Below are 23,837 nucleotides of genomic sequence, written 5' to 3'. Positions count from 1 at the left end.
TAAATGGGCCTCACTGGGAAAGTGATGCTTGAGCATTCATTGAATCAAAGGAAGGAGGTGGTAACAGACTAACCACTGAGAGAAGAGCTACAGAAGGAACCTGATTGCCAGGAGCTCAGGGAAGATTACTCTGGCTAGGAGTGAACAGCGGAAGAGTCGGGGGCAGTTGCAGATGGAGCTAAAAGGGCATGTCGGCCTCAGCTGAGGATGTTGATTTCTACTTGGAGTAAAAAGAGAGTTCTAGAAGATTAGAACAGTGAAGTGAGAGCACCTGACTTGTTCTAGAAGAATCCATCCTCTGCCTTGGAGAATCGGCTGCAGGGGGAGGATGGAGGCATGGAGGTCTCTAAGGAGAGGCTGTCTTGAAGATGAGCTAAGGCCCTGGGGGTTCAGCACAATGAAGCAGAGAAGATATGTGGAGCTGGTGTTTCAGGTAAGGCTGACAAGATCTTGACAGAGGGAACATGAAGTGTGTGTGAGAGAGAAGTCAGAGAGACAAAGAGGAGTCACTCAGCCAATTTTTCCCTTTAGCAGGGAAAATTGTTCCTCAAGTGGAGATGGGGGAGACTGAATGTGAGGAAGTAGGAACTGTGGCTGAGAGGTCTCAAGGCACAGAAAAGGGAGTGCTAAAATGGGGCAGGGACATATAGCCTGGAGTGCTCCCTACTGAGGATGCATGTCTGCGGCTACTGGGCAGGGATGGGTCCAGGGAGGATGCATGTACAGGGATCATGGACGGACTCAAGTAGGAGACTGAGTAGGTCCCCAAGTCAGGCTGCAGATGGCTATGGGGACAAGGCCTGTGTCCGAGCCTCCAATAGCAAGAGACTCCCACAGGGACATGTAGCACTCTCCTCTCCCACACAAGGCCTCTCACCACCCAGAAATTTTAATGAAAGGGTAATGGTTAGACATCACCTTCCAAAATCATATTTTAAATACCACCTTTAAAAGCTATTCACATTTCTCTCCCCTCTTTTCTAAATTATCTTATATTTTGATCTAAATAAAACAGTTTGGCTTATGAAAGCAGATGGACTTTCATTTCTTAAAAATGTTATACAGAATTCTCAAATGATTTTTTCCCAACATTCCTGAGTTTGAAGGAGTCAGAGTCTGAGAGGAGCAAAGCTCCCCATCTCACCTGAGAGCAGCCCCCGGATAGTCTGGGTCATAGGACTGGGATCCTTGGAGGATGATGGGGGTCAAGGTAGCCCTGGGGATGAAGAGGTGTGTGCCCTCCGAGATCACACTGACAGGTGCCCTGCTTTGCACTTCCACACCCACGCAGTAGTTGCTGTGTACCACACTGCCCTGGATCTGAACCTAGGGGGTCAACAACAGGGGCGTATCACACAGGGTCAAAGCAGGTGCTCGCTGGATCTATACACACGACACTAGAAAGGGAATAGGGGTGTGTGTATATGCATTCTTGGGTTCAACTAAACCAGTCCCTATTGTCAAAATAAACCACCTACTGTGCACCCATTGGAGACATGGCTGAAGGCGAGAATATGAGCATTTTCCTATCAAGTCAGGTTTAATCTGCAAAGTTGCCTGGGCTTGTGAACACAGAACCTCAAATAGCAATATTCCATGTATGCCATTTTGTGACAATTCTCAAACCTCTTCTGTTAACATTTTTCTGACTTTCATCCAAATGTGTAATGGACTTTAAGAACTGTAAATGAAATTTCAGACAAGTGCTTTTTTTGTTTGTTTTGGTACTAGGGATTAAACCCAAGAATGCTTTACCACCGAGTTACATCTCCAATACTTTTTTTTTTTTAAAGAGAGAGAGAGAGAGAGAGAGAGAGAGAGAGAGAGAGAGAGAGAGAGAGAGAGAATTTTAATATTTATTTTTTAGTTTTCGGCAGACGGACACAACATCTTTGTTTGTATGTGGTGCTGAGGCTCGAACCTGGGCCGCACGCATGCCAGGCAAGCACACTACCACTTGAGCCACATCCCCAGCCCTCTCCAATACTTTTTATTTTTTATTTTGAAACAGGGTCTTGCTAAGTTGCTTAGGGCCTCAATAAGTGGTTGAGGCTGGCTTTGTTTGAACTTGTGATTCTCCTGCCTTAGACTCCCTAGCCACTGGAATTACAGGCATGTGCCACCATGCCTGTGTCAGACAAATACTTCTAAATTTAGAAAGCATAAAACAATGTATAAATAAGGCATTCAAAACATTCTTTTAAAATTTTGATGGTAAGCTGTGAGCAGTGTTTGAAAAGATATAGTCTAACCCTTGCTGTACTTTTCCCAGGGCTTGGGCTCATCCCTTCTGGATTTTCCTCCTACAAATGCACCCTGCTGGTCAGGCGCCTGAGTATAACCAGAGATAGCATAATGACCACATGATCAAAACTATGATTTACATCCCCCAACCTGTATTTACTCAGTTCCTCCAGCACCAAGGAAGCCCTGAGAAGGCTCCAAGCCTGTGAGCTCAATGTGGGAGGTGCTGGAAGGTGCAGAGGTGGGAGAAGCTCAGAGCCTGAAGGTCTGATCACAAATATAACATCCAGATGAGAGCAGAGATGGAAAAGCAATCAATTAGAAGGCAGAGGCAGGACAAGAGGCTGCTGGAGGGTAGGACATAGCTAAGGAACAAATGTACCAATAGATGTTGATGTCAGAGCATGGACCCAGCCCTGACCCCTCACATGGCCAGCAGGGTTCTTATAAGCCAGTTGGTCAGAACCCTGGGCTGGACATGCCAGGCTTCAATGCCTGCCTTATTAGCTGTTTCATCCCATCTCCCTTGCTGTACCCCCACTCTCATGAAGCTGGTGGATGGAAAGAGAATCCCTTGGCTACACTGCCAACTGATTTCCTGGTTGGAAGGAGGATTTTTCCAAAATCCTCCTGATTTCCTGGTCACAAACAGACCTAAAGAATGGTGATGACACTGGTACTTAAGGTCTGCAGAGTAGATGAACAGCAGTATGAGGTATCTTCTGGAGGCTGATCATAGCCCATCTAGGGAGCATCCTCCCACCCACTCATGCCTCCACCAGGGCACCAAAATTGCTAGAGGACAGCTCCCTCAGTGACCTCACAGGACCCTGCCTCTGGACTACTTCATGTTGACCTCAATCTTCCACCAAGAATCTGCTTCCACCAAGGCCAGTCCCTAAGATACCCCATGTTTAGCCACAGGCACAGAAAATCTTCTTGTTCTTGTCTGCGACAATGAACAGTACAGATTACAAATTGAGATAAACCAAGCAGCTTGAATCAGGAGCACATACCATTTTCTAGAATATACCTACTAAAACATTTCCAGTATTTGAAAATTAAGCTTAAGAAAAAGAAATAACATGAATACTCATGGTGCTTTTTATATTGCACAGAAATACCAAAAACCTTGCCTCCTTTTTGAGCCTCTTTCCTCCCTCCCCCTGAAGATGTGGCTTTCTGGCATAGCTCTCTCCATCTGCACTCCTTGCCAATTGGGGGCTGTGCTCCCTGTCCTCTGCTGGCTCTCCTCTGGCTAGATGGCTGTATCCAGCTTCACTTTAGCTACCACCCACTTTCCATTCTGTTGTCTTGACAGACATGGCGCCTGAATACTCTCCAGAACTGTCAAGCTCAACCTTTTAACATTGAAGTCACAATCCACCCCAGGTCTCTGGTCATCTTCAGAAGACCTCCCACTGAAGCCCATTTTCAGACCACTTCCCACCATTCTGCCTACAAGCCCCAACTGCTTCAGCATGATCATCCCCCTCCCCATGCATGTGACTCACATTAGGGGGCATTTTCCGATAATTGTTGATCCTGGTCAACAAAGATGTGGCTGAGGGTTCAGGGCTGATCCTCCCTCAGAGTTTCCCATCACTATTTAGACATAAATCATATCTTCTGTAGCTTGTTGGGGTCCATCTATCTCCCCCAATACGTCATGTGCCCAAGTAGGCAAAGACATTATTTCTCTTTGCATCCCTTCCCAGCACACTCATAGGTACTTGGTTTCCATTACTCAGCTCCACTCACCAGGTCTTACAGATTCTCTTTGAATTTTCCCTTGAACTCTCACAATTAGTTATCATGGCAAATCAACTGCTCCTATCTATCCTGCTTTTCTCTTTATTCCATCATCATTACCGGTTTCAGCCCCTAAGTATTTCTTGACTTGGCTTTCAGAACACTCACCCAGAAACCCATCCTTCAATCAGTTTCCGATTCTTTCTCATTAATACTTCTAGAGAAGAACATGCATCATGTTCAGAAACATTGTTTTTTCTTATGACCTGTAGCTAACAGAGTTCCTCACAGTGTGGTCTGTGGCCCTCTGTCACTTGGCCAATCCATGGTGTGTCTAGTTCTCACTGAGATAAGTACAGGATCAAGAGGAAGCATGTGAGGGCTCCCTTCATGACATCCAGCACAGATCCAGTGGGCTCCCTTCCTTGATTGTCCTTGAGGCCAGTATGTGTGTCCAGGGACCCTATGGTGAGCTGTCTGTGGCCTGAGCTGGGACCAAGGCTCAACAGGACTATGCACCCCACGGAGTGAAAGAACACCATTCCTCTACTGCAGAGATTTTTGGGTTCCCAGTCTGGTCTCAAGGAGCATCTCCTCAGTCTTGCCTTCCCACCTAACTATAGTCTGACAGCTATTGTGCACTATGCCTGGCCAAGCTGCTCCCCACACCCCACTTTCTATGCCTGTGCACCAACTGTTTTCAAGACCCCTCTTTCATGGAGCCCACTCTTGTAATGGCAATGATTCCTTCTTCTAATCCACACATTTTCACTATTTTTTTTCTAGCAAAAATACACTAAAAGCTGGCAGAGGGCCAAAGTGCCAGGTGGTCACTGTGGATACTGTTCTCATGGCCCTGCCCTCTGGTGATGGTCCTCCCGCCTTTTCTGGGTGAAAAGCTCCTACATGGTCAAGTCATATATTCTTCCGGTGCACAGGAAGGTTTTGTTAAATAAACTAGAAGGAGTTTTTCATCGATTACGTTAGCATTTGAACATACATTCTTTGGGGAGAATTGAAACATTTCTTCTAATCCTACCCACGCTCTTAACAACCCCTATTTGTTGGTAGAACAGATTTAGGATTACAAATGCTGAGCTCTTACTCCAACACAGGGTGGAAAGCATTGGTTTCAGTGAACTAGCAATGGCACCAGGCAGTGAGCTCACCTTGGCGATGGCAGTGTAGTTCCCACACGCCAGCGTGTAGCTTGGGAGAACGATAGTTTGTCTGTGGACATTGATGGCAGCAGGGAGGAGGACGGGGGACCCATCAGAGTCCATAAAGCTCCAGGTGTAAGAAAGACCTTGAGAAATGTCACAGAGGACAGCAGCTTCAAATGTGACTCCCAGTCTCAGGGGCTGAGACCTCCATATCTAAGTATTGACAAGAGAAGACGTCCATCATATCTAATGACACAGTAAATTCTAGAAACTCATTCTCTCAAATCCCCAATTATTTTGTTTATGAATCACAGGGTGGAATCTAGGGCTGGACTTGAGACAGTAACAGAGCAAATACTGCCTCTATTTCATAGAGAAAAGTAAAAAGTACAAATGGAAAAATAAGAATAATAAGTATTTTTTCTTACATATTCCTACTGGGAAAAAAAGAGAACTTTTGAAGCATGAAATTAAGGGGAAAATATAAAAGGAGAAGGTAACTAGATTTCATTACATAAAAATTCTGAACTTCTGAATGTCAAAAATATAAAATTCAGAAAAACAATAGAACAAAAAAGAAAATTGTTTGCAATATTTTTGAGAGGTATTTGTTTTCTCTATTTTTTACTTTGCTGAAATATTCTAAAGTCATTACCAGAAATCATGACATTTAAACCTTTAAGTACTCAATATATATATCTCTAAAACCTAAGAGTTTTTTCTTTTCTTTTATTTATTTTTTTATTTGGTTGTTCAAAACATTACATAGCTCTTGACATATCATATTTCATACTTTAGATTCAAGTGGGTTATGAACTCCCATTTTTATTCCATATACAGATTGCAGAATCACATCAGTTACACATCCACATTTTTACATAATGCCATATTAGTAACTGTTGTATTCTGCTACCTTTCCTATCCTCTACTATCCCCCCTCCCCTCCCATCTTCTCTCTCTATCCCATCTGTTGTAATTTAATTCTCTCCCTTGTTTTTTTCCCCTTTCCCCTCACAACCTCTTATATGTAATTTTGTATAATAATGAGGGTCTCCTTCCATTTCCATGCAATTTCCCTTTTCTCTCCCTTTCCCTCCCACCTCATATCTCTGTTCAATGTTAATCTTTTCCTCCTGCTCTTCCTCCCTGCTCTGTTCTTAGTTGCTCTCATTATATCAAAGAAGACATTTGGCATTTGTTCTTTAGGATTGGCTAGCTTCACTTAGCATAATCTGTTCTAATGCCATCCATTTCCCTGCAAATTCCATGATTTTGTCATTTTTTAGTGCTGCGTTTTCTCAGACACAAAGCTAGTATCTCACCTTAACAATTAAGAATACATTTTTTAAACAATTTAAAACCTAGTCCATAATCAAATATTTCTTATTATTTCTAAAACACATTGTTTTGCAACTATTTGGGGAGGTATAGACATTCTTTTATTAAAAAAAAAGCAGGGGGAGGAGAAAAAACTTTTTTTTTCATCTGCTAGAACTATGAGGTTTCTTAAACTATGGTTTGTTAAGGAAAGCAAGAATAAATGCCTAATTCTTTATCTTATTTATTACATTCAGAATAAGAGACTGGGTCACTGGCTACTTCTAATGGTGAGTCCTGAGCTGTGTATCTGCCTGTTTCAGGGGGACAGAGAAGCTGCTCTCTCTCTTTTAACATCATTGATTTTTTTTAAAAAAACATTAATATTATTAATTCAATTGTGGACATCTTTTAGATGCTGGCAGTAGCATATTTGGGACCTGGGGGACTCTCTTTGTACTGGCTCTGGTGGCCTTTTGATATGATCCCACTGGTCTTTGAAAGTGATGGGTTTGTTGCACTATTATTTCTACTATTATTCATGCTTAAACATTTCTATAATAAAAAATTTTAATGTAAACAGTAGTTAATAAAAATATAAACACATATTTGGTAACATTAATAAGCTAAAAACGCCAATAATACAGGAGGAATCTTAGTGACTATCCATCCATAGTCCGGATCTTGCCTTCCAGATCTTGCTGTATCTGTCTTTCCCAAGTAACGCCCCACCCCCACCCCGCCAGCCTGCCCCTTCCTGGACACTGTGGGCCTAACCTTATTCCTTACTCCCAGAGTGTGGAGAAGCAATCCAGGCTAGGGGACCTTGACATGGGAAGTCCATGCTGGATGCAAGGGCTCCCCCAAGAGGATAATTTTTACCTGAATATTCCATGAAAATTGGAAAAGTTAAAAACTTTATATAGAGAGTCGAGAAATAGGAATTTAAGAAATATTGGTGATCATTATAAATGGGATTTTATCTTTAGCATTATCTAATGGTTTTAGTTATTATTTAAATTACTTCTCAATTATTTTTTTGTTGCTTCTACTATGAATTATGGTGTCATTCTAGAATTTGCCACAAAACTGTCCAGGTTCACATAGGCTATAGCAAATTTTAATACTTAGATGCCAATTTTCAACATATTAATAACAAACATTAAAAACATATAATCTTCATGGAGCTATGAGCAAGTCCCTATGCATCAACATGTGAGAGCATGGGAGGATGCTAGCTGGTTGGCCATGGTCCTTCTGAAGGTACTCTGTCTTTCAGCTCTGAGACATGTAGGGATTATTGCTATGGAAATGCCATGGACAGACAGAAGGAGGTTGGCACAGAACATCATTGTCAAGGCATGTGTACTGACAGAAGATGGAAATAAGCAATATTACATAATGAAGATACTGTTAATGATATATAATTTATGTGAAGGACTTAACATTATACTGCCTTTAAAATCATGTAATCAAGATGCTTTTTTTTTGTACTAGGGATTTAAAAAAAATTTTTTTAGTTGTAGGTAGACACAAAACCTTTATTTTATTTTTATGTAGTGCTGAGGATTGAACCCAGTGTCTTCCACATGTGAGGTGAGCACTCTACCACTGAGCTACAGCCTCAGCCCTGTACTGGGGATTTAACTCAGGGGCACTCGACCATGAGCCATACCCAGCCCTATTTTGTATTGAATTTAGAAACAAGGTCTCATTGAATTGCTTAGTGCCTTGCTTTTGCTGAGGCTGGCTTTGAACTTGAGATCCTCTTGCCTCAGCCTCCTGAATTGCTGGGATTACAGGTGTGTGCCATCATGCCCAGCTCAAGATTCCTTAATAAGAGAAAGTAATCACATGATAACCCACCAGTGAACCCAATTTTATCATAATCACATACACTCAGAAACACATATAAAAAGCTCCACATAAATTTGCTATAGCCCATGTGAACCTGGACACTCTCCACATATAAAAAGCCTTAGAAAAATACTGAATATAAATATAAATACATCTTGAAGGGAGACCCTCATTGCTATACAAAATTACATATAAGAGGTTGTGAGGGGAATGGGAAAATAAACAAGGAGATAAATGAATTACAGTAGATGGGGTAGAGAGAGAAGATGGGAGGGGAGGGGAGGGGGGATAGTAGGGGATAGGAAAGGTAGCAGAATACAACAATTACTAATAGGGCATTATGTAAAATTGTGGATGTGTAACCGACGTGATTCTGCAATCTGCATTTGGGGTAAAATTGGGGGTTCATAACCCACTTCAATCTAATGTATGAAATATGATATGTCAAGAGCTTTGTAATGTTGTGAACAACCAATAAAAATAAATAAAATTAAAAAAATATATAAATACATCAGATGATGATGAATGGTAGCTATGTCCTGCAGGATAGAATTAAGGTGATTTCATTTTTTTCTTTATACTTTAAGTGTACAAAATGAACTATAGAAAAGAGATTTGTTAGTATTGTTTTCTTTGTTTTACAGATAAGAAAATGTTTTAAAAGATTTGAAAACCCAGAATCATTAATATGTACAATTTTTTTTTTATGTGCAGGTCATAAATTAAAAAAAAAAAAAAAAAAAAAAAGCAGTGTCCCATGGCTGGGCTTCAGACCAGAGCCAGGGTTCACTCCAGAGCCTCTGGCCTGGGGCTTATGTTCTGCCCAGGTGTTATTTAGTTACTTCTCAGTTATTTAGTTATTTAGTTACTTCTCAGTTATTTTTTGTTGCTTCTACTATGAATTATATTAATTTACTCAAGACCTCTGGACTTTTGGTCTGTCTCCCACCCCAGATAATATGAGCACCCAGTACATAAAGCTGCCTGACAGCGTTGTTGTGTGCTGGCCTGGAAGGTGGGCAGGGGTCTAGCCTGGAAAGCTCTGGATTTCCTGAGCAGACTCAGGCCTGCCCCAGGCAATGGCAAGTGCTGCTGACTCCACTGCACCCTCTGGGAGTGCTGGGGCCTAAGCTGCGACAGGCCTTTCTGCTTGTCACAGAAAACGTTTTGGCAAATGCTCAGTCATGGATTTTAATTCCCACGTGTCATCTGAGCACCTTTGCCCCAAGATGTAAAATCTGCTTTAAATCAAAGACCTCAAAGGAATGCAAGAAATTAAAAAAAAAAAAAAAAAAAAGAAAAAATCCCACTATTTTTCCTAACCTGTAGGTGGTGCTCAACAATTGATCATTTTTTTTCATTTTGGTGTTAAATTTTCCTTTCTCCTGAAAATGCTACAGTTCTCTGCATAATCAAAAAAGAAAGAAAGAAAAAAAAAAAGCTCCTCAAAGCAAGCTGTGCTGAATGTCAGTATCATATAGGCAAATAAAGGACTTATTCACATACCAGAAATCAGGCTTTCCCTTCCCGTCAGGCTAGGGGTGGGCCTTGTCCCCCGTAGGACTGGCCCACCCTCTCCAAGTCCTGACAGGGGTTCTTTTGTAAAAATGTAGCAGTCTAGACTCCACAAAGCCTCCTTCATTCTGCAAAGGGCTGGCTGATCCTGACACTGCTCCAACAGTGTGGAGTGGTGCTGGCAGTGTGGCAGCACGGCTGGGAAGGACTCCTCAGACCCTGGTCCTACCTGGACCCGCCCAGGTCCCATGTTCTTCACTGGGGGTGGCTGGCAGGGTTCACGCACAATGAAAAGCTGCTTTCTTAGGGTGGCAGAGCTGACATTGTTGAAGACAAGAACCTCCACTATAAATTCTCCTTCCCTGGAAGGGCAGAAAGTAAATAAAGAAGATCAAAGTTGCCATACATTAAGCTCATTCACTGTTCACAACCATCCTAGATCTTCATAGTTGCAGTATTTGATGGCAAGTCATCCCAAGGAGTAGGGACAGAAGAGACACAGGTTGATATTCACAGAGGTTATTCATTATCTAATGTGATGAATCAGCTGTCCACCTAGTGGTCAAGCCTAGTGCCCAACCCCAAACTGCTGTCACACATTCCAAACAAAACAGCAAGCCAGGTGAGGACCTGCTGCTCCAAGCAGCCTTTTCTGTTGACCAGAGAGACACACAAGGTTATTCCTTGTGTGACGAGTGCAACTGACCTAATCAGCAGGGTCTTTCTGTTTTAGTCTATTGCAGGGGTCAGGTTTCCTGAACAAAATCCTAGAGTCCTCAAAACAGAATAGGTCCTCAACATGGACCAGAATCCAGTTCCAGGAGAGGCTGGAGGGTCTCAGCTATGAAGGATGCGGCACAGGAGGAGTATGTGAACAGGCAACACTGGACCCAGCAGGTTGCGTTTCACAAGGGAAAAGTATTTTGATTTGGGAATGATGCAAAAGGGATTATCATTCAAAACTTTTGAATTGGAAACAGAAAAATAGTCCCATCATTGCTGAGGGCCATTGCCATGTAGGAATGACGCATTGAAATTTCCTTGCCAGCGTACCCCATGTTAAATGGACTTGCCTTGGAATTTCGCTGTTGACATTGCATGTAAGGTGACCTTGCTCAAGGACCAGGGCGGATCCGGGTTTAGAGCTGATCAGGTTTGAGGAAGTATCCCGGTCCTTGGTGCTGATAACGCCAAGGTCGCGGGTTCGTTCCCCGTACAGGCCACCAAATGCCAATGTCTTGGCTGGGCACAAGATCATGAGCCACTCACAGCTTTGTTGATTCAAACAGCAATTCTTTATTCCCGAACTCACACCGGCCTCTACACACACGTTGTGGGGAAATCCCAGTTCTGCTGCCGCCCAATTCACATACTCCACGAGGCTTTTTTTTCCAATATACTTTCTGAATCTCACGAGAACTCAACGGGAGCTCAGGTAGCAGGAACGCCCTATTTCCAGCAGCAATAATCTTCAACCTCCAACTTCCCTAAAACCCATATTGTCTTAAACCGGGAACGCCCTAAACCCAAGGACTGGGATACTTCCTCAAACCTGATCAGCTCTAAACCCGGATCCGCCCTGGTCCTTGAGCAAGGTCACCTTACATGCAATGTCAACAGCGAAATTCCAAGGCAAGTCCATTTAACATGGGGTACGCTGGCAAGGAAATTTCGATGTGTCATTCCTACATGGCAATGGCCCTCAGCACATCATAAGATCACAAATTTGAGTTTCTAGGGACCAGAATGTCACTTACTACCCTGGAGATTCAAAAGAAAGGCAAGTCCTACTGAGGCGATAAGGCTACAGGTTGGTCTCAGATTGTTGGTAAGCCCGGGGAAAACACTAGAGATGGCACCAAACACCACCCTCCAGAGGGCATGTCCTGGAGCAGAAGAGCACGCTGCTAGGGGTGTAGGCCCTAGATACCTGCCTCAGTATGCACCTGTCCACCAGATACTCTTGCTCAATTCTTTCCTTCCATACATGAAAATCTATTTCCAGTGGTGAAGCAATAGACTATTCAGGAGGCCCATCAAAGCAGCAGAGGTGGCTTGTGTTCTCCTAGTAACCTTGCATTAGAGGAATTTCGCAACATTTCTCTGGTTCTACTGCTTACACAAGGCTTGATTTCTGGATGCTTGTGCATACCCCAATATGCCCCTGCACCAGCATGAAGCCTCCATGTTCAACCTTGGCCATACTTGTTTCATGGCTGGATGCTCACTGGGAGGTCTCAACTCAGAACTCACACTAGCCAGAGACTCAGTTGGGGAACCACTTGATTATACTCCTAATCTTGAGATGTGCAATCCTGTGGCTTGTATCTGTGGTTCCCATGGTGTTGTCCATCTTCTCTAAGAAACGTACATTTATTTTGGATGGAAGCATTGGTGCCACTTTTTCATCTGGTCATGCACTGTATAGTGACCGTATACACAGGAGTGGTCCCACAAGATTATAATGGACAGAAAGAATTCCTATCTCCTCATGATGTCATAGCTGTCACAATGCAGTAGTGCAGCATATCACTCACATGTCTGTAGTGATGCTGGTGAAAACACAACTACTGTGCTGCTTTTATATAAAAGTATAGCACAAGGAATTACATGGCCTAGAACACTTAATAAAGATAGCAAATGACTATGCTATTGGTTTATGTAATCAGTATATAATACTTTCATCATTATTTCAGAGTGCACTCCTTCTACTTAGAAAAGTACGCTGTGAACACTAAGCTGTCTTCCCCAGCACTGGTCCTGTACATCTCATTTATTTCGTTTCTTGACAGCAAGTGCCTGACTTATATATCTAGGTTTGTGCAAACATGGTCTGTAAGGTTTGCACAATGACAAAATCAGATAGAAACATGTTTCTCAGAGTATATCCTCATCATTAAGTGACACATGACTATCTCCATAATGCTTTGTTGCAGATAAACAGTAGGTATTCAGTAAAGACTAAACTAAAGGACAGAATTCATGCTCTTCTGAGCGACACTGAAGGCCTTCTACAATCTGTCCCAGGCACCTTAAACTTTTATCTGCCACCTCCCCATTTGCTCTTACATTCAGACCTCTCCCACTGGTGCCCTCTCCTTGGGTCTCACCTGCACTGCTGTCTGTTGGAAAGCACTCCCCCTCCCCACTTTCCCTTTGGCAAGCTCCTGCTCAGGATTCCCCCTTGGGCTCATGTGTAAATGCTCATGTGTGTGGTTCCCTGGTTTCTGAAGCAAAATGAGTTGTCACCACCACACCTTGTACCTCTTTTGGAACAGGAACTCCACCCCTACCCCCACCCCCACTCCGCACTGAAGACAGCTCTTTCTCTCCATCTTTTTCCTGGATTTCAAGCTTATGCAGAGTCATAGCCAGATCCCATTTGTCTCTACATCACCTGAAAGCCAGGAGAGCTGGGAGGAACCTTAGAGATGATCCCTGAAACCCTTAGTCCAGTTGCTATGTGCAGTAAGCTGCCACCTGCCCCCACATGATCTACCTGCTATAGATGTGGCTATTGGAGCCACTCCCCATGCTAATAGTGCCATCCCCAAAATTCCACAGGAAGGCAACATCCGTGCCAAAGTTGATTCTGCACTCAAAGGCCACGCTGGTGTTTACTAGGGCTGAGGTGGTAGACATGAGCCGGTTGGCTACAATTCTCTTCTGCACCCTGATGATGTGGGGCTTGGAGACTACACTGCTAATCCTGCTGGAGGCCTTGACCTTCACATGGTACCTATGGGATGGGAGAGTAGGGCAGGAGAGAAATTATGTCATTTCAACAGAAAGGCAGGGGGAGCTGGGTGAGGTGGCACGTGCCTATAATACTAGTGACTTGGGAGGCCAAGGCAGGAGGATTGCAAGTTCGAGGTTAGCCTCAGCAATTTAGTGAGACCCTGTCTCAAAATTTTAACAAAATAGAAAGGGCTGGGGATGTAGCTCAGTAGTAAAGCATCCCTCGGTTAAATCCCTGATACCAAAAAAATAAAAAAAAAAAATAATAATAATAAAAGAAAGGCAGAGGGATCAGGGACTTAATTTGTATAGTTATCAGAGTACCCAGTGATATCTGCCTTATGGGAAAAGGGGAGTAATATTTTTGGCCTCCCCTTCTTATTAGTTAGTTTCTTCAAGCAGGTGGGGGGGGAGCACAGTCTTAGGTCACACTGGTGGCTGAGATGGAACTTGAACTTGGGATTGCTTGATTTCAAAGCCCAGCACTCTTTCATAGTGCCCATTGAAGGAAAGCGAGTCTCTCTCCTTTTAAATCTTATGCTTGAGCTCAATTTACAAAAGCACTCATTGGCTTGTTAAAACACAAACATGACACCCTTAAAATTATTTTGGTAGCACCAGGATAATGTTCCACCCGAGTACCAGCTGCATCACCATCAGCCACAGCCATCATGACCACCATGTTTACGAACCACTGGGGGATGTGGAGCCTTCTCCGAATGCTTCTTGAAGTTGTCCTCACTGGTGGATCATCTCCAAAATACCATGCAAACTCTAGGGGTATGGTTTCCTTGGTAACAGCCATGAAGGTGATGTCTGCATCTGTAGCAAACACTGTTCCATTTGTGTAAACAGAGACAGCTATGGCAAAGAAGGAGAGGTGCAGGCACATCAACATGGAGGACTGGAATCCATCCAGAGAGTCATCGTCTCTACTTTCCCACTTAGTCAAGGACTGTGTGAGGGCAGTGAGCTAATGTGAGTGCAGGGCTACACCAAGGGTACAGCTGCAGGGGCCTGGTAGGAGGTATGGCCTGAATTCAAAAGCCTGGTAATAGCTCACCAGGCAAGATGGCTGCCTCCAGGGTATGGGATGAGAGCTGTGAGTGATGATAGCCCACCTTTTTATACCTTTCAATGGGACCCTTGTGCCATGGTTTCTAGAAAATTCCTAGAACAAACTGCAGGGGAACCAAGAACCTGCTTAAGGGCAAAGGTGATGGGCCTCAGGTAGAGCTGATACCAGAGCCTGTGCTGCCAATGGCTCCAAAAACCCCAACTGACACATGAGGGAGATTTTGTTAAATCTGGAATTAAAGTGAAAACATACGTTGCATCTTGTACCAAACAGTCATGCTGGTCCAAGTCTGACAGTCACCCACTAGGGTTTGAGAAACAAAGGACACTTTATATGAAGAGGTGGATAGGATATGATGTATCATAACAGTGCCTGAAACAAGAAAAAGCATAGTGAAAGAAAAACAGGCTTAAAATTAGTTCAGTTTTCTCATTCAACACACATCAATATTATCCATTTTCAGTTTTCCCTCTTTGAGTTCCAATGCATTTCAAAATTTGAAGCAAGTGCTCTGGAATCAAACAGGCTTGGAAAATATAAACCATGTCACAGAATTTCTTTCATTAAAATTTTCCTTAAATGTTTTCTCTCTCTCCAGAGAACTCCCTTCATGGTAGTGAGTAAGTTAATTCTTTTAAAATATATTCATTGCTTTGCTAGATAAACAAGTGTTTCTCCAGTGTATACTCTGAGAAGCCTTAACATCACAAGGATAAATGGAGATCCAAAGACAAGTCTCATGCATTCTAGTCCTCTAAAATGCAATGCATATTTTGCACATGCACACACACATGCATCACACACACATAGTGTATGTATTAAGAGGCAGATACCAAACACTGAATCAGATTCAGAAGAGGGCTATGATTTGAAACAACTCATTATAATAAAGGGATATTATATGATGTTATATATTATGTTGCTGTTCCTTTGCATGGCTTTTTAGTTTATAAAGAGAAAACTTCTGTTTTTTGTTCTTCATTAATGCACTAGAATTTTTTTAAAACACCCATAAATAACAGTGATATTCTAATTAACAACAACTAAAAATTAATCCTGACCACAATCTGTCAGTTCAAAAGTAAGGAAAGTACAATTAATGGATTTAGCAAAGATTATCCAGTCATTGATCAGTTGGGCTGGATTAAACTCAGATCTCCCAATTCTAGATCCTGACAGGCTACTTATTTATTCAGACTTTAGGTGAGACAAGTCAAATGAATGACCATGGCTGGTTAGAGTGTGCTAATAGGTTAAAAACAATTCTTCTCTATATATTCTATAATTCTTGGATGGAGAGTTTCTCACTAGGCTACCTGTATGGAAAAAGTGCAGGACAAATTATAAGAATTTGTCATGAATAAGTTCACTGAGATGCATGCCCCTCTGGGTTCTCCTTTTATTATTTCTGGGAAATGCTATAATTCCCTAATTCCATCTACTTGGACCACTCTGGACTCTTCCCTCTATAACACATGGCTGGAGTCCTCCTACCAGCTTGGGGTTCCTCCTCTGACCTTGGGGTTCCTCCTCTATAACATTGACATAAAGGGACAGATCATCTACGTTACAGCTGGGTGTGAGGAGAATGTAAGTAGACAGGAAGGAAATTAGAAAGCTCCTGATATACTGTGAGGACTCAGCATTGCTCCTCAGCCTGGGCAGTGGCTATGGCTGTGCCATCTTCCTGGAATGTCCCCGCACACCTGTCCTTCATGGCTCATCATATGTGACAACAATACCTCAGGCAGTCCCAGTTCCCACAGTTACACATAATCCTCTTCTTCTGAACGTTCATAGCCATTCTTAAGAAACTTTTCTGTTCCATCTCCTTATTTTCATGTATTTATCTTAATATCTTTTCTAGATTATAAATTCCTTGAGTCCAAGACCTTGTGAGATTTCATTGTCATATTCCCCCAGCACACAATGTTCTGTAATAACTATGTTCTGAATAAGGGAAGATTACAACATGAAAGTGATGTCAAATGTTGTACTGTTAAAACTTGGATGGTAAATAACTCAGAGAGTCACCCTGTATTTAGAGCTGAGGTCTGGTTGCTCAGCCTCCAGACATGGGTCTTACTTTTCTGCTTCAGGCGGGAGCCAGCAAAGACAAGGACTTCATCCTGGTGGACACTGCTGGAATTCATGAACACAGACACAGCCTCACAACCTATTTCCACATAATAAGGTCCAAGCTCCACTTTGGTTCCATGAAACTCGTAAATAACAGCCCTGAGCATATAGACTCCTTCTGGAAAAAGAAGACAGAGGAAGAACTTGGTGAACTTTTAAAGATAAGCATAACAGTTAACATCTGCAGACTGGTCACAATGGGGGGACTAGTCTGAGAAATCTTGCAGCAGCAGCATATCCATTTAAGCATGCACTCACACAGTTCACAGAGCCCCACACTCAACTTGGCTCTGTGTGTGGTTTAGTGCTCTGCTGATATCTGTTGAAATTCGGCCCTGTGCATGATCTTCTCTCGGCCACAGATTCCTTTTTTATGCCTTCATCTGGCCAACTTACCCCTACTATGACCCTCTTTTAATGACCCAGGAAGAATGGTGGCTACATCTGTCATTTGTCTGCAGAATTTGGGTTATGCTTCACTTTCAGACTTAACTATCTAGTCAGGAAAGTAATCAATCAATAGATACACAATAAATGCTTATGAAATGACCAGTCAAGTTTTTCAGGATGGGAAGCCCAAATGTTAAATCATTTTTTCTAGGCACAGAGTATGCAATTATTTCTTAGGAATTGAGATGGTCTTTCCTCTCTTCACTTTCCCAGAAGGTTGCAAATAACAGCAGAATATGTAGATAGGAGGGAAGTACTTTAAGGAATTAAACATCTATGGGGAAGAGTAATGAATGTGGTTGTGGAGTACCAGGGCCTGGGGGATACTGTACTGAGTGAAGGCCAGAGGGAAGGCATCTGGTCACATTACATGTGCAAGAATAGGTACACTTTCCCAAATTGTAATCTCACTTGGAAGCTACATATTAAATGCTGAAACATCATTGATAGTTTTACCCCAAATATCTTATAACACTTCCTCTCACATCTGTGTCAAAAAGAAAATCTGCATGTGGATTTTAATAAATAGAAAGTGAAAGGGACATTTGTGCTGATCATTACATTTAAAGTACATTTGTGCTAATCATCACATTTAATTAAGAGCTGTGCTTTGTGTGAACCAATATATTGTTCCTGCTTCATTTTAAAAGAAGAATTTCATGTCTACCAGGTCAGAAAGGCAATTTGTCTAGTAGTTAGGAGACCCCTACACAGGCTTGTTTGGTGCTAGAATATTATGTAGTCAGATCTTAGGTATCCTTTACCTAAAAGTTGGCTTTAGACTTGACCTCTAGGAGGTCAAGTCTAAAGGAGATGAAAAAATCAACTTCTCATTTTAGTTTTAAAGCAACTACAACAAAAAAATCAATGCATATGTATTAAAGTTGTAGATATTTAACATTAATAGAGCAATTGCTGATTTGAACATAACTACAGTCAGCTTCCAATCAACTCTTCTAGGCATTATCCAAAGGTGATAAGGAAAACAGCAATGAAAAATGAAAACTTTTTTTTTTTGAGAAACAGAAGTTAGCTAATATGTTTGGGATATAAAATAGATGCAAGAGTTGCTCAAATTAAGCAAAAATTAAGCATGAATGAGCAAGAACCATGCTGGGGGAAGCACAGGGAAAGTATCCTGAAGTGAGAACCCAGAGGCAAAAGGACTCAGTGACTGTGAATGTCATGAACACATATGGCGCACATGCATAGCACTTTCAGACAGCCATTTTAGAAAACAGCAACTCTTTTAATTATGAGTAATACTGATGAAGAGAAAAGGGAAAGGGACAAAAGGAAGGAAGGAAGAAGGAAAGACCATTCAGAAGATACTACAAGAGTTAAGAGGACAAATTCAAGAGATTCTCATAACAGAGTAAGATCATTTGCCAGAAAGCCATTGTTCACAAGAAGATAAAAGGATATAACAACTTGGGAAATCATTAGCTTCTATGATGTAAGACAGAGAAGAAGTGCAAAAAATGAAGGCAGCATTTCAAAGAGCATAACAGAGAATAGAAACTGCAAATGCAAAAGAAGAAACATAAAGGAAATAATGATAAAGGCAGGAGAGATGAATTAAAAAAAAAGAACAAAAAAAAATTAGAAAAAGAAAATAGACCCAACATATGTATGACGAGAATCTTCCAAAAAGAAAGCTTAAATATTGGAACAGAAAAATAGAGACATAATTGAAGAAATTTTTCCTGAAACATTAAAGGGTCTACTGGGGACAAACTTCAGTGAGTCAGGTGAGAACAGCATGGCAGGACTAAGAGTGAGAAAATGTATCTAACTCTAGATCTAGGATTAAACTACAGGTGGAAGAACAGGTGACAGAAAAACATATAAATGTATACCTTGACAGTGGGAAATGATACAGCAAGACACAGTTGGGAGGAAAGAGAAGGTGGAGTTGTAAAATAACACAGCTTGCTTGTAAGTAATTGCTAGAAATTTAAAAGCATGAGGGACTGGGGTTGTGGCTCAGCAGTAGAGTACTTGCCTAGCATGAGAGAGGCCCTGGGTTCGATCCTCAGCACCACATATAAATAAATAAATTAAATAAAGATATAAAAAAATAAAAATAAAATAAAAGCATGAAAACTTAACCAAACAATTAAGAAGTGTGTAAGCATATATAAGAGCAAAATTAAAAATACTCATGAAGATCATTTAAATGATGAAAATTGGTGATGTGGAGAGAGAAAGCAGACTATACTAAATTTTGTTATTGCTCATAGTGGATAATGAATGGGTGCTCTAAGGAAGTAGAGCAAAAAGGGCACTTTATAGGGGCTGGGGTTGTGGTTCAGTGGTAGAGCGCTTGCCTAGCATGCACGAGGTACTGGGTTTGATCCTCAGCACCACATAAATGTAAAATAAAGATATTGTGTCCACCTAAAACTTAAGAATAAATATTTTTTTAAAAAAGGACACTTTATAAATAAAAGAGATCAACTAAGACAAGGCCACAATCCTTCCATATAACAGAACACTCACTTGGACAAACATGCAAAAGGGGCAGGGGAAGTCATTTAATGAAGCATATTTTAACATTTGCAGAGCCCATAATGTAAAATATGACAGATCTAAAGCTGAACACCTGTTATGTCAGTAAAGACAAATGCACTCATCTCATCTATGAAAATTTAGCATTACCAGAAGGGCTCACACAACAAAGCTGGCTTTCAAGAGAAACATTATGACAGTGACTACAAGGATGTCCAGAATTATGGTAGACTGTGTAGTGAGATGGGAATTGATCCATGTAGCCAGAGCCTGCCCATATGTGACACAAAAAAGTAAGATTCCTAGGCCACCTGGGTTTATTCAAGGAATTAGAATGCACAGTAAAAGGAGGAGTATCCCTCTACAATGCACACACACACAAAAAAAGATTTAAAAAAGGGAGAAACCCAGGCATTGTAGTGCACACCTGTAATTCCATCAACTCAGGAGGCTAAGGCAGGAGGATTGTAAGTTTGGGGCCAGCCTCAGCTATTTATTGGCTCAGTTTAAAAAGGGCTGGGAATGTAGTTTAGTGGTAAAATGCCTCTGGGTTCAATCCCCAGTAATAAATAAATAAGGGGTGAGGAGAAAGGGTAAGGAGAGGGCTTGGTCATCCTACTTAAGACAGGGTGCTAAGCACATAGGAGAGTTACATCCCACCATTGCTGATCCTCTGGCCCCATCTTACTTAATGTTGTTCAGCCCACACACCTTGGCTGAACAGTAGGGAACTGGATAAGGGGGTTGTGACTCACCAGAAGCTGCTGGACAATCATGAATTTTCATTTATAACACTGACTGTATTTCAAATCACAAATATCACAGAATTTTTAATAAAATCAAAATAGTAGAGAAAAATATTTGCTTATCATGCTGGTTAGGAGTGTAAATTAATAGCAGAACCAGAACCATAACAATAAAAAGCCAAACAAGATGTGGGAATGTTAAATTTAAGCATCCAACTCAAAATGGAAAACAAAAAGCAGGAAGAAAGGAAAAAAAAACCCCTAATTTCAAAGCAGAAACTAATAAATTAGGGAAATATAGAATAAACAAAATTCCAAAGCTAGTTTTCTACATAGACTAATAAAAATGTAGTCAACTTGATTAAGAAAAATAGGAGAAAAAATAAAGCTCACAAATAAAAATGATGGAAGGAAATAACTATAGATACTGATGAAAACTATGAGCTAACTTTATTGACCTCTAGGCCAATAAATTAGAAAACCTTGATTAAAGAGTTACTTTTCTAAGAACAAATAACTTAGAAGAACTAACTACCAGAGAAATAGGAAAATCTCAACAAATGAAATAGAGGAAGGTGTAGAGCCATACCAAGACAATGAAGAAAACAACCAGTCTCAGAGGGCTGATAAGGAAATTCTTCAAAAGACAATAATTATTTTAATGCTATTTAAACAGTTTTTAGGACAAAGAAAAGAAAAGAAAACCCCTGTATAACATTAATACCAAAGTCCAAAACTATTTAAAAAAAATCAGTGACTTGTTCTTGGATAGAAGAATTAGTATTGTCAAAATGGCCGTACTACCAAAAGTGTTACACAATTTCACTTAAAATCCCAACAACACTCCTCATAGAAATAGAAAAAGCAATCGTGAAATTTATTTGGAAAAATAAGAAATCTAGAAAAGCTACAGCAATCCTTAGCAAGAAGAGTAAATCAGGAGGCATCACAATACCAGACCTTAAACTATACTACAGAGCCATAATAACAAAAATAGCAAGGTATTGGCACCAAAACAGCATGTAGACCAATGGCACAGAATAGAGGGCACAGAGACAATACCACATAAATATAGTTATCTCATACTAGACAAAGGCACTGGTAACATATATTGGTGAAAACATGGTGCTAGGAGAAATGGAAATCCATACACAGCAAAATGAAATTAAATCACTATCTCTCACCATGCACAAAACTCAACTCAAAGTGGATCAAGGACCTTGGAATTAGACCAGGCACAAAACTCAACTCAAAGTGGATCAAGGACCTTGGAATTAGACCAGAGACCCTATGCCTAATAGAAGAAAAAGTGGGCCCAAATCTTCATTATGTTGGATTAGGTCCTGACTTCCCTAACCAGATTCCTAAAGCACAGAAATAAAATCAAGAATTAATAAATTAATTAATAAATAGGATGGATTCAAACTAAAAAGCTTTTTCTCAGCAAAGGAAACAATAATGTAAAGAGAGAGCCCACAAAGTGGGAGAACATCTTTACTATATGCACATCATGTAGAGCACTAATTTCCAGGATACATAAAGAACTCAAAAAACTTAACACCAAAAAATTAAATAACACAATCAATAAATGGGCTAAAGAACTGAGCAGTCACTTCTCAGAAGAAGATATACATTCGATCAACAAATGCATGAAAAAATGTTCATTTCTCTAGTAATTAGAGAAATGCAATCAAAACTATCTATGATTTCATCTCATTCCAGTCAGAATGGCAATTATCAAGAATACAGGCAATAATAAGTGTTGGTGAGGATGTGGGGGAAAAGGTACAACTCATACATTGCTGATTGCACTGTAAATTAGTGCAACCACTCTGGAAAGCAGTATGGAATGGAACCACCATTTGACCCAGCTATCCCACACCTTGGTCTTTACCCAAAGGATTTGAAATCAGCATACTCTAGTGACACAGCCACATCAATGTTTATAGCAGCTCAATTCACAATAGGTAAATTGTGAAAGCAACCTAGATGCCCTTCAATAGATGGATAAAGAAACTGTGGTATATATACCCAATGGAATATTACTAAAAGAGATATTAAAAGAGAATAAAATTATGGCATTTGCAGGTAAATGGATGGAGTTGGAAAATATCAGGCTGAGCGAAGTAAGCCAATCCCAAAAAACAAAGACGGAATGTTTTCTCTGATAAGTGGATGCTGATCTATAATGGGGGGTGGAGGCATGGGAAGAATGCAGGAACTTTGATTGGAAGGGAGGGACCATGGGGGCAAGAAAGATGATGGAATGAGACAGACATCATTATACTAGGTACATGTATGGCTGCACATGTGGTGCAACCCTATATCATGTACAACCAGAGAAATGAAAAATTGCACTCCATTCGTACACAAAAAGGTTCTGCTATCATATATACCTAATTAGAACAAATAAATAAATTTTTTTAAAAAAATATATTATTTGGGGGTGGGGATGTGGCTCAAGCCGTAGCAGCCTCGCCTGGCATGTGTGTGGCCCTGGTTCGATCCTCAGCACCACATATAAACAAAGATGTTGTGTCTGGAGAAAACTAAAAAATAAATATTAAAAAATTCTCTTTTGGGGCTGGGGATGTGGCTCAAGTGGTAGCGCGCTCGCCTGGCATGCGTGCAGCCCGGGTTCGATCCTCAGCACCATATACCAGCAAAGATGTTGTGTCCGCCAAAAAAATAAATAAATAAATAAATATTTAAAAAAAAAAAATTCTCTTTCTCTCTCTCTCTTAAAAAAAATATATTATTTGGTCTTCAAGTGTGGGAATGGTTTCTGTTTTTTATCTTGTTGCCAATTTCTGGTTTCATGCTATTGTGATCTGATAGTATGCAGGGTATTATCTCAATTTTTGTGTTTGTAGAGATTTGCTTTGGAACCTAAACTATGATCTATATAAAATGCTCCATGTGTCACTGAGAGGAAAGTGAATCTAGTTGTTGATGTATGAAATGTTCTATATTCTACATATATCATATATATTATTCTATATTTCATATTATGATATACAAATATGTTCTACACTTCTATATTATATATTCTACATTTAAAATAATCAGTGACTAAAGACCAATCCTATTCATGAGTACCAGTGGACCATGAAGACAATGTTAAGAAACTGAATTCAGCAGCACATTCAAAAAAGGTTGCCCTCCCCCTAGAAATTTAAGAATGATTCAATATTAAGATATCAGTAATAAAGCTCATGATATGCATTGTCTTAAGCAAAAAAGAAAAAAAAATTTTAAGATCATTCCACAAATGCTGAGTATTTAAAAAAATTCAACAATTCTCACTTTTTTAAAAAAAGCCCCTAA

The 23,837-nt window shown here is 40.8% G+C and overlaps 1 protein-coding gene across 1 annotated transcript in view; it reads right to left on the bottom strand.

The window, feature by feature from the left end:
* Positions 1-23,837, bottom strand: part of PKD1L1 (polycystin 1 like 1, transient receptor potential channel interacting) — a 140,429-nt gene that overhangs the window by 90,259 nt on the left and 26,333 nt on the right. The window contains exons 10-16 of the mRNA XM_081284283.1: positions 16,751-16,921; positions 14,917-15,036; positions 14,279-14,447; positions 13,348-13,587; positions 10,078-10,210; positions 5,166-5,372; positions 1,145-1,326 (exon numbers count right to left, since the gene is read on the bottom strand). Coding sequence (XP_081140409.1) covers positions 1,145-1,326; positions 5,166-5,372; positions 10,078-10,210; positions 13,348-13,587; positions 14,279-14,447; positions 14,917-15,036; positions 16,751-16,921 — 1,222 coding nt within the window. The remainder of the gene's footprint in view (positions 1-1,144; positions 1,327-5,165; positions 5,373-10,077; positions 10,211-13,347; positions 13,588-14,278; positions 14,448-14,916; positions 15,037-16,750; positions 16,922-23,837) is intronic.

This window comes from Spermophilus citellus (assembly GCF_964194105.1).
Source record: "Spermophilus citellus genome assembly, chromosome: 3".
In the NCBI taxonomy this organism is placed as follows: domain Eukaryota; kingdom Metazoa; phylum Chordata; class Mammalia; order Rodentia; family Sciuridae; genus Spermophilus; species Spermophilus citellus.
Note: the sequence above shows the minus strand (reverse complement) of the source record. Positions and strands in the feature narration are given on the sequence as shown.